General features: G+C 45.3%; 1 protein-coding gene across 1 annotated transcript; it reads left to right on the top strand.

Moving 5' to 3' along the window:
* The first annotated feature begins 330 nt into the window (after positions 1-330).
* LOC119324153 (replication protein A 70 kDa DNA-binding subunit C-like) lies at positions 331-8,849 on the top strand. Its single transcript, XM_037597928.1, has 2 exons — positions 331-767; positions 6,357-8,849. Exons 1-2 carry the CDS (start codon positions 460-462, stop codon positions 8,692-8,694), a joined length of 2,646 nt encoding a protein of 881 aa, XP_037453825.1. The 5' UTR covers positions 331-459; the 3' UTR covers positions 8,695-8,849.
* Positions 8,850-11,437: the final 2,588 nt, after the last annotated feature.

Here is an 11,437-nt window from a genome sequence, read left to right as displayed (position 1 = left end):
ACCAATGGGCTGTTAACAGTGCAAGGTCAGGACACATCACAAAACGAGTAGGTGTAACGACACTTGTGTGTCATTCATGTATTTGTTTCGTCAGGCTCAGTTGAAAAATATAATAGAAATGGCTGTGTTTTTTTTCTTTCTAAAAGTCACTAAGCAATAGTGCGGCCAACCGACTAGGCGTCCCCTGCGAATTTCCTTTCCTTTTCCCCGTTCCCGGGCATTCCCAAAATGAAATTCCGCTCTCCCTCCATTCCCCTGATCCCCCGGGCCGAAATCTCCCGAAACACCCACCGTGCACCCGGTCTATGAACCGCCCACTGCCCACCCTCCACCAATCACATTCCACCTCACAAACCGCGCCCTCCTCTCCTCCCGTACGCCGCCGCCGCTCCCCCCCATCACCAACGGCAAAACCCTCCCCCAAAATCGAAACCTCCTCCCCTCCCCTCCGCCGATTCGATGGAGGCGCCGCCGCCGCTGACGGCGGGCGCGGTGATGGAGATATGGGAGCTCCCGAACGGGCCGGCGACGTTCCAGCCGGTGCTGCAGGTCGCGGACCTGCGCCCCGTCATCGCCAAGAACACGACCGCGGCGGCGGCGGCGGCGCAGCACTCGGAGCGGTTCCGCATGCTGCTCTCCGACGGCGTCCACTCCCAGCAGTCCATGCTCGGCACCGGCCTCAACGACCTCATAAAGGACGGAACCCTCCGCGTCGGCTCCATCGTCCACCTCACGGACATGACGTGCAACACCATCCAGAAACGCAGGTGCGTCAACCGACATTTATTCTCTCCCTTTGGCCTCGATTGGATCTTGATCTGCTTGCCTGGCTTACTATTCGGCTGTCGATTTGTCCGGGGCACCAGCGGTTTCAGCAAAGGTGGTATCTTTGTGTTAGTTTCTTGATTGAGTTGCAGGTAGGCGCGTCTAGTTGGTGCCTGTCAGTTGTAGATCCAGGAATTAAACTTGCCGGGGCGAAACATTTAAGGTCAAATTTTTTTAACGTACAAATGCAAGTCCGCTGAACCAAAACTCATAAAACTCAAATGCGAAGCTAGATGCACTGGAAAATTAACATAACTAATGGTTCAAAATAGTTCAATATTCTCAACAACTAGGTGGCGCAACCACCAAAAAACACAAAAGACAACATAAATGCCACAGAGAGCTACTAATATGGATTCCCGCTGCTCGAATCATTCATTCCCTGGCCCAAAATGTCCAACTCCAAGTCTAATAGGTACCTACAACCAGTGAACAAGCTGCATATTAATATATCTTAGCACAAGTATGCTAATAGTTTGAAACAATAGATAAGAAAAGTATTTACTCAAGTTGTAATTATACAAGGATGGTTTGGTAGATGGCCTCTAAGGTTCCTCAAGCCATGAAAATTTTCAATAATCTTCTTGTTATCAATTCTAGCAAATATTTCTTGCTCAAGATAGCATATCATCATATCATTCAACCAATTATCAGATATCTTATTTCTCAAATCTGTCTTTATGATGTTCGTGGCTGAGAAAACTCTTTCAACTGATGCTGTCGCTACTGACAAAGTCAAAGCAAGTTTGGTGAGCCGATAAGCCAAAGGAAATTGTAAATGTTCCTTAGTTTCAACCAACTTGAGAGGAAGATTAGTGAGACTATCGCAACCACAAAGAACAGCAGACCTTTTCATCGTATCAATGTATATCTTGAGCTGACCATCCAAATGATATTGGTCTTCTTGATTGAAGTCAACTGGGAAAATAGATGCAAGCTCAAATAGCTTCTCATGATTAGATCTGCTAAATGAGTCTCTAGGATCTAGACTCGCAATGCATATCAATAATCTTGTTGAAGTCTTACTAAGTTGATTGTTCACCTCAGCTATGCTTCTTCAAGAACCTTGAATATTTCAACCGTGTAATGATGGAAGCCAATGTTTTTAAAGCGGTAAAGCGAAGCGAGGTGCTGGGGGGGGTGCCTCATTGCTTAAGCGTAAAGCGTAAAGCGAGGCGACGCTTTAGACAGACTCTGAATCTGATGGGCAGTAGAATAGAGTACTGTTTAGTGAGACATACATACCTTGATTCTAATCCACCAGTGAGCACATATGCATTAATAGCCATTATTCTAATCCATCCACTAAGCAGTAAGCAACCAGCCAACTAATATAAGAGAGGCAGCAGCAGCACCTGACAGCAGAGGAGCTGTGCATAGCATAACACATAACAGGAGCAGGAAAGGCATGACAAGCTGGTGCAGATCTGAGCATGGAAGAAAGAGCAAAGGGAGGGGAAGGAGGAGAAGAGAGGGCAGGAGCTATACATTGTGGTTGTGCAAGAGGGAGGGTGGGGGGGGGGGCAGGAGTTGTGGCCAGAGATTTGCATGCTCTGGTTTTGGTTCTCTCCCTCTTTCTTTCCCCTCTTGTAACTCTTTCACGTGTGAGCCCAGTTTTCCCACACTTGTGTTCCCGCCCAGCTCCTTTTCCCACCAGAAATCTCTGTTCCCCTGCCTGGAAGTCTAAGGCGTCCTCTCTGCACTAAAGCGCCAATCAGGGCGCCTAAGCGGGCACTTAAGACGCTTTAATGTCTATAAGGCGGACACCTTAGACACATGTCTAAAGCGAGCTGGACGCTTTGAGCCTGGAGGGCGCTCTGACGCTTAAGTGTCGCTTAAGCGATGCTTTAGGGACGCTTTACAAACAGTGATGGAAGCACAAACCATTTTGTGGGAACTCCTTGCTGGAATATTCTCATTCATACCAGGCGCTAGTATCTCTCTCTTGACACAAAACAAAGTGGCAGCCTCCAAAAGTGGCTCCTATCCTTCATCCCTCAGCTGCTGCAATAAACTTTTCACAGACACAATCATTTTCATTGCACTTACTACTCTATTTTAGTCCTTCTGTTGCAATGTTTGTGACAAGGCATTAGTCAAATCAAGCACTTTAAGCATCAAATGCAAGATTGAGAAGAAATTCAAAGACCTCCATAGATTTCATCAAACCTGATGCTTTGCCTCCATCATCCGCATCTTCCCCATCATGAGAAATTGCATGCACTTGAATCACCGAATCAATGTTCTATAATGAGATCCCCATCGTGTATCACCAGGTCTTGCTAAAGTTGTCTCTTGATGTTTGCCTCTTCCTTTAAGAATCTCCCCATTCTCTAATTGCCACACAATTTTGGCATGATGCTTTTGTAGAAATGCATCTTTCCTTTCACAAGAAGCACTGAACTACAAAACACAGCATTGGAAACAAGTCAACAAAATATCACTAACCATGGTTACAACCATATTTGCATATCCAAAGAAATCACTAACAGCAAGAATGCCCTTCACAAAAGCCACAACTAGTAATTGAAGCTGATGGGCGGAACGGTGAACATATAATGCATGAGGATTTTCATCTAACACTAGTTTCTATAAATTATTTAGTGCCCACGCGTATTTGAGGCTCCATCATACCCTTGACCTCTCAACCTAGACATGGATAATTTATGGTTAGCAAACACTCAAGGATCTTTTGAGAGATGCAGATGTGGTGTCGGCAACATGCTTGACACCAAGTAACCTTTCCAAATATCTCCTTTTATGTTTAGAAACTTCACAATGACAGCCATTTGCCGTTGGTGGAGAGAAATGACCACCCCCAAGCTCAGTCATGATGACCTCGGTGGTTTTTGTACGCAAGCATGTAGAATTTGCTTCTGGATATCATGACAAGCCATTTGATGATTCCAAGGAGCATTATCAATTTATCATTGAGTTCATCAGCTGCAGCTTTGCATCTTTTAGCATACCAATTCAACATCTCATGAAAACTACCTATGTTTCTTGAAGCCTTAGACTCATCGTGGCCACGGAAAGCAAGTCCTTGCCTAAGAAGAAACATCACAACACCCATAACAGCCAGCAAACATCTTGATATTGAAGATGGCCCCTCTCAGTTTGAGTAGTAATTGCATACGCCACACTTTGTTTCTGATTCTTGAAATCTGCACAATGTCTTCTTGCATTGTTGTGAGCACTCTTTATCGAACTTACATGAAGCCTGCAATATTCCACTGCCTTCTTCCAGTTTTTATACCCATCTTGCTTGAAGACATTACCCCCCAAACTTACATGGCTTGCTGACTGCTTAAATAGAAAGCAGCAAAAAACATTATTCACGGTTTTTGTGTACACTGTACTCTAGCCAATCAAACCACTCAAACCATTCCTCTCTGGTTTCATTTTCTTATAGATTCCCTACATTACAACATCACCATGTTCAGTAATTGGCTAGAAAAGTAGACATTGAAGGTGAATGTCAGAAGAAAATGGATTGGACAGTATCACTGTGTACCTGCTGGTTGTGCTTGCTGCCTTTGCAAACTGCAACTCTCAGTTTGATGAGCTTGATGCTGTGCCACCGCCGCTGCCTCCCACGCAGGACGCCCCCGGGACTGCTTCTTGTTCACCCATTCGTGGATTCGCCAGGTGCCAGGCGTCCGGCGATGCGGAGCTCAGTGTCGGCGGCGGCCGATGGCGACGCCTAAGTTAGGGATCGCCCTCGCTTTGTTGGGGATTTCCTGGTGCGTTGTCGGCTTGGGTGTGGGATAAGCTGCTAGCTAATTTTGGGCTTTGGGCTGCATGTGCTTGCTCTGTTAGTTAAGTGTTGGCCCACGTAAAAAACAAATAGTAATTTTTGTTAGCCTTAGTTTAACTTCAGGCCTAAAATTGATTGTTTTCTGATAATCCTATACTATGTTTTTAAGGCGGTAAGGCGAGGCGAGGCGCTGGGGGGGCGCCTCACTGCCTAAGCGCTAAGGCATAAGGCGAGGCGACGCCTTAGAGACTTGTAAGCAACAGAATTAAGTAGAATTTGGTAGGCATTAGGCAACTAGGCATACAGCCATACACACCTTGCAACTGATGGTTGTAGAGCCCATATGGTTCTGGAGAGGATGGAGAATCTGCAGGAGAGGATGGAGAATCTGCAGGAGAGGAGGAGGAGGAACTGTAGGAGGGGAGGGGGATCTGCCGGGGAGGAGGGGGAAGCTGCCAGAGAGGAGGGGGAGAAGCTCAGATCCAGCCTGGGGGTGGGGGGAAACTGAAAATGGTTACAAGTCTCTCTCTCTCTCCCTCTAGTACCTGTTGGCGCCAAAACAAAGTTTCCCGCCCTTTCCTTCCCTCCCAGTTATCTGTTTCCCGCCTAAACCACCCAGCTCTGTCTAAGGCGTCCTTATTTGCCTAAGGCAGGCAGAGTGGCGCCTAGGCGGACGCCTTGGACGCCTTAAGGACTAAGGCGGACGCCTTAGACACACATGTAAGGCAAGGCCGACGCCTTGCCTCCTGGGGGCGCCCTGACGCCTAGGCGTCGCCTAAGCGACGCCTTAGGGACGCCTTAAAAACAGAGATCCTATAGCATTTTACTAGCAGAACATATGCCATTACTCATTTTCTTTTCAGTTTTCATTCAATCCCACCAGAATAAGTTCTCTTTGGCATGGGTACTGTTGACAAAATGGAGGGGGTGAGGGGGGTGGTGTTTGATGCAGTGCTATGTCAATGAATGTGTTGAACGTTTCATGTTGATCTAATGCAAATAATATGCATAGCCTGCTTGCAATCTCATTCTTCCGAGGACCCTAAGAAAAGTTTGATTTCATATTCCACCATAGTTCAAAAAAGCGCTAGGCGTTAATTGACCAAAGCGCATGCTTATGCGCAGTTATGCACAGATTAAGCGTAGTTATGCGCAATGCGTTTTGCCAACGCCTAGAGCCTAGGTGTGCTTAAGCGCTCGATTAGGCGCGCCTTTTTTAACTATGTATTCTACTGTGATTTCACATGCAGTTGTCTGTTTGTGAGTGCACTCTCATCCAATGAAACACACTTCGCTTCTCATGTTTTGCCAAGCTACCAGCGACAAGAAAGCTCCATCCTCCTAGTTTGTGATATATAATTTTCTGAGAACTACCTTCCTTATGTAGGAATTTATAACCCATGGCATCATGTCTGTATGTTTGTTGCAGAAAAAAAGGTGTTCTATTTTGTGCCAATGCTTATGGCCTACGATCTGTTGATTGTTGATTGCCGTGTCAATTAATGAAACAATTTACATCATGTGTTTGGAACCTTGTTTGTTCCCTTTGCGAAAACATGAAGGCTGGATTTTTAATTCTAAAGACATAAGGGCATGTTAGCTATTATATTCTCCGATGTCTTCAAATTGCTCGTTTTTTTTACCGTTTTATGAGCTGAGTTTGTTTCTAGAAACAAATATCTTCTGGTAGAACTAACCAGATAACTTTAAAACAATTTGATGCTTGTATATGGATTTCTAATCAGTTGAGCTGAATTCTTTTCCATTGCTTCAGGATCGTTATTGTTGTCAAACTTGAAGTTCTCCAAAGTGAGTGCCCCAAAATTGGGACACCAAAGACTTATGAGAAAAGCTTACCTGAGGGACAGGAGCCTAACTTACCGGCCAATGCTGCTCAAACAAACAGTGGAAACTATTCTGGTGGCCCAGGCATGCTGGGGTCTGCAGTTGCTCCAAGGGTGGAACAGATTGGTAACAATCTGTCATATGGTAGACCCAACAACGGTGGCCCAGGCGTGGACTCTTCAATTTGTCAGTCTGTTCAACCTGGTGCTAACAATGTGTTGTCTGGTGGAACTTATGGTACAATGTCAGCACAGAACACAATGAATGCCAATGTGGTGCAGCCAAACTCTCATCAAAACCAAAGTTTTGTGGTTCCTGGCACAGGTGGGGGCTTTGGGCCTCCTCGCAATATATATGGGCGCCCTGCACAGTCTTCATATCAGCAGCCACCTCCACCCCATAGAAATAGTGGCCCAGTTGCTAAAAATGAAGCTGCTTCTCGTGTTATTCCAATTTCTGCACTGAACCCATACCAACGTACATGGACAATAAAGGCTAGGGTGACTGCGAAGGCTCATGTCAAGAACTTCAATAATGCAAGAGGTCCAGGAAAAGTCTTCTCCTTTGATCTCCTTGATGCAAATGGTGGAGAAATTCGTGCAACATGCTTTGGCGCGGCAGTTGATCAGTTCTATGACTTAATTGAGGTTGATAAGGTGTACTTGGTATCTAGGGGATCGCTAAAACCCGCAAACAAGAGGTTTAGCCCTTTAAACAATGACTATGAAATAAACCTTGAGCCTTCATCATCTATAGAAGTTTGTTCTGGTGATGATAGCAGCATCCCTAAGCAGCAGTTCAATTTTCGGCAGATCAGCGAAATTGCAAACATGGATAAAGATACCACAGTAGACTTGCTTGGGGTTGTTACTTCAGTTAGGCCTTCTTTTACAGTAATGCTTAAGAATGGCGGGGAAACCCAGAAAAGAGTCCTTCAACTGAAGGACATGTCTGGTTGCAGTGTGGAAATGACCTTTTGGGGTAACTTCTGTGATGCTGAAGGTCAGCAGCTGCAGTCGCTGTGCGATTCTGGTTTGAATCCTATACTTGCGCTGAAATCTGGCCGAGTTGGTGAATTCAATGGCAAAACAGTGGGTACAACTAGCTCAAGTTTGTTAAAAATAAATCCGGATTTCCCTGAAGCTGAAAGGCTGAGGCAGTGGTACATAACTGAAGGAAAAATTGCTGCCTGCACTTCTTTATCTGGGGAAATGTCAAGCATGGGCAGGACTGATATCCGGAAAAAAACTGCACAGATCAAGGATGAACGCATGGGGCAATCAGAAAAGCCTGATTGGATCACCATTCAAGGTGCAATTTCACAAATCTACACTGATAATTTTTGTTACCCAGCATGCACCAGGGAGGTTAATGGTAAAAGCTGCAACAAAAAGGTAACAAATAATGGTGATGGGATGTGGCTATGTGAGAAATGCGATCAGAGCTCTGAAACGTGTGAGTATAGATACCTGCTGTCATGCCATATCCAGGATCATACTGGGTCCACCCATGCAACTTCATTCCAAGAGGCTGGCCAGGAGATTATCGGCCTCTCAGCACAAGATCTTTTCAGGATAAAGCATGAAGAGCAAGATGATGTACGGTTTGCAGAAATCATACAGCAGGTCCGATTTCAGCAATACCTATTCAAGCTGAAAGTCAAGGAAGAAGTCTATAATGATGAGCCGCGTGTGAAGTGCAACATTGTTAAGGCTGAAAGATACGACCCAGTGAAAGAGAGTCGTTTTTTTCTGGGGGCCATTGATAGCCTTTTGGCGGAGGACGCTTCAGGCTCTTCTCCTGGGCTGAATGGTGGTCCTGCTGTTAATGCTGGCTTCGCCAACTCGGAAGCTGGACAGAGTGTGCCAGCTTCCAACAATTCCTATGCCGTGAATATGGGTGGCCCAAATCAGTTTGGGCAGCAAATCAGCGCATCTCGCGGGATGCCGACTGCACCATCAGCGACACCAGCAGCAGGTAGCGGCTTCGCGGTTAATTCCTATGGTCCTTCAGCTGCCAATGCCAGCTCAGGCTTGTGCTTCAAATGTAACCAGCCTGGGCACTTTTCAAGAGACTGTCCAGGGCAGGCTGCCTCCTACAGTTCTTCGGTTGGCGGCAACGCCAACTCTGGTCTGTGCTTCAAATGTAATCAGCCTGGGCACTTCGCGAGAGACTGTCCGGCACAGGCTGCTGGCCACCAGCACCAGACGTATGCGAATGGCGCCGCATCAGGAGGATACAACAGGCAATCCTATGTTGGTAGTTAAGTAGTTTGGCCGATCACTTGTTTTCTGTTCTCTACTTTGGTACTGCTTGTAGTATTTTCATGTACCTGCACTGCTTGGTCTTGGTTGTCAATAGATGTTGACTGGATAAGGGAACTATTTTGCTATATTTAAAAAACAAACTGGGTAGGAGCTCATAAACCGGTAATTGCTAATGGAGCTCGGGCTCCATGGAATCCTTAATTTGGAAATTTTGAAACTTCAAAAGTTGAATTTCAATTTTTTGAAAATTTCGGGCTCCATGGAACCTGAGAGCAAAGAATCCACTCTCAAACATAAGGGCATCTATTTGTTTTGTAACTTGATGCATCTTCTTTGTACAATACACATACCACACGGATTACCGACCAAATTTGATCGGTGTGGCTTTCACACCCGTCTCGACTGTCCGTCTGACTGTCAGAACCATTCCATCTTTAGTGTCTTAACATTAATCAAACCAAGAGAGACTGCTAAACGACCAAAAATAGATACAACTGCAAACGGAACTGCCTGTGGTATGCTCAATGTTGTGAAGCTTGGCATTGCGCATAACACGATTGCGTTTTGTGCCGTCCGCATTGGGCTTGGCCGCGATGCGCTTGCTCAACCGCAAGCCCCCCTCAGCATTTGGTAATGACCCTAGAGCCATAGTATAGTACTTTGTGTAAAAAACGCTCTTATATTATGAGGCGGAGGGAGTACATCCTAATGTGTTCTTCCGGTTCTAATAGTGCTTGGTGATTCAAAGCGGCCCAGACCCTATGCCAGAAAAAGGTTTCTTCGCTGCCCTCGCGGCCGGTACCAACCGGTCTGTCTGGCAGGTGCTTCTCATTTTCCTTTTACCTTGGATGTTTCTTTCTCTCGAAATGAGGGATAAAACCTTCTGCATTGGTTGGTGCACACAACTCTTAATTCATCATTGTGACGTTTACAAGGTCTAGATAAGTCGAAAAACGATAAAAAAAAAAGCCACACATGGCTACATGAGGAAAGACAAACCGGACATAATCACAAAAGAATGAAGCCTCATGCACCACCAATCCTATGACTAGGTCGCCACCCATGTCGACTGAACCTTAATTTTACCTCAGATGCTAAGTTAGTTGCACTTCTAATCACATCAATCTCGATAATGCAATGTGAAACCTTAAACTTTTTCTCCTTGCCCACCTTGGTGGCAGACCAGCCACCCGTTTCCCAAAGCTGGAACTCGACACTTAGGAACAAATTCTTGAAGCTGTTCCCTACCTTCTATGTACTCTCTCCGTCCCGAAATACTTGTCGGAGGAATGGATATATCTAGACATATACATCCATTTTTATGCATTTCTTCGATGAGTATTTCCGGACGGAGGGAGTAGTACATAGCAAGCAGCTTCCTGCTCTTTGCAGATTGATATGATCTATACGTAGGCCCTCTGGTCACTGAAGTTTGTATCAACCGTACATAGATAGACCATAGATTCTGCCTACACTTCTACTGCCATGAGTGCCTAATTTCAAAGAAGGGAAAAAATATCAGTTCAGACGGGTAACGTCGTTGGCGAATCACCTTGATTCCAGACGCATGCAACACCTGACGGCGTCAAGTCTTCCGGTCCGCGGTAGGCATCTGATGCATGCACACCGTGCCTTCGTTACTTTGCACTTTGCGGTAACTGATGGTTCATGGGTAGTATAGCGATTGTATAGGTCGACCGATGTTACATCGGCAAAATCAGGCGAAGATGGAGCAAGATTTGGATCAGTTAGTTAATTTCTCAGTGCTTGACAAACATCACTCCTGTTACTCTGAAATTGATATATTAAGTTTTAATAGATCCAATCTCTTCCCATCACCTTTAGGAATTACTCCCTCTGTAAAAATAATATAAGAGTATTTAGATCACTACTCTAATTATCTGAACGCTCTTATATTTATTTACAGTGGGTAGGATCTTGGGTCCCACACCATGTGTAAGCAACTGAAATCTCAACCTTAACGGTGAAGATAGGCCTAGGGCAGTTGAGGCTATAGCCCTCGGCCTTGTAACAATAGTCTCTTTTACAATTTCTTCTTATCAGGTATATAAAATTACGAAGTGCATCACTCAAGCTAGCTTAGTCCTAGGCGTAATCCGATGCCAGGCGATACAAAATTCTAGAGTGAGAGACAAAGCAGAGGAATCTTATAGCCGAAAAAAAAGGGAAGATCTTTTGCTATTGGAACGTAGCTTTTGCTTCAGCTTTGTTAATAAGCACTGCCGAACTAAGCACTGTTTTCCCCTAATTTTTTTAATGCAGGCGCATACTACCGAACCAGGCACTGTTTTCCCCTACAGAAGCAATTAAGTACCAGCTTTACCGGACTGCCAGTTGTTTATCACGTTTGGAAACCCTGCAAGTGCAAATCAACAACATTTTTGTTTATTTCTCTTCCTAAAGAAAGAAGACAGCACCGCTTTCTACCTCAACGAGTCACATGTACTCCACATGGAATCTCTACTACCCGATTAGTTTGGCAGCGGAATCAGATTAGCCGCAACAACTCACACGATTATGTATCTTAAAATCCTTGACTACCGCAGGCATTGGACCAAGTGTGAATTGTTGCATACTTTTCCCGTGTTGCATGAGGTTCGGAGTCCACTGACGGAGAAGAGAGATGCTGAAACATGCAATGAATTGCCCAGCCTTGCTCTAAACGAAACAAGCAAATTAATCAAACTAACTACCCACCACAAAAGGCTGAGCTTGTCAGCTT

Source organism: Triticum dicoccoides, chromosome 1B, assembly GCF_002162155.2.
Source record: "Triticum dicoccoides isolate Atlit2015 ecotype Zavitan chromosome 1B, WEW_v2.0, whole genome shotgun sequence".
Classification (NCBI taxonomy): Eukaryota; Viridiplantae; Streptophyta; class Magnoliopsida; order Poales; family Poaceae; genus Triticum; species Triticum dicoccoides.
This window is presented reverse-complemented; position numbering and strand designations above follow the sequence as displayed.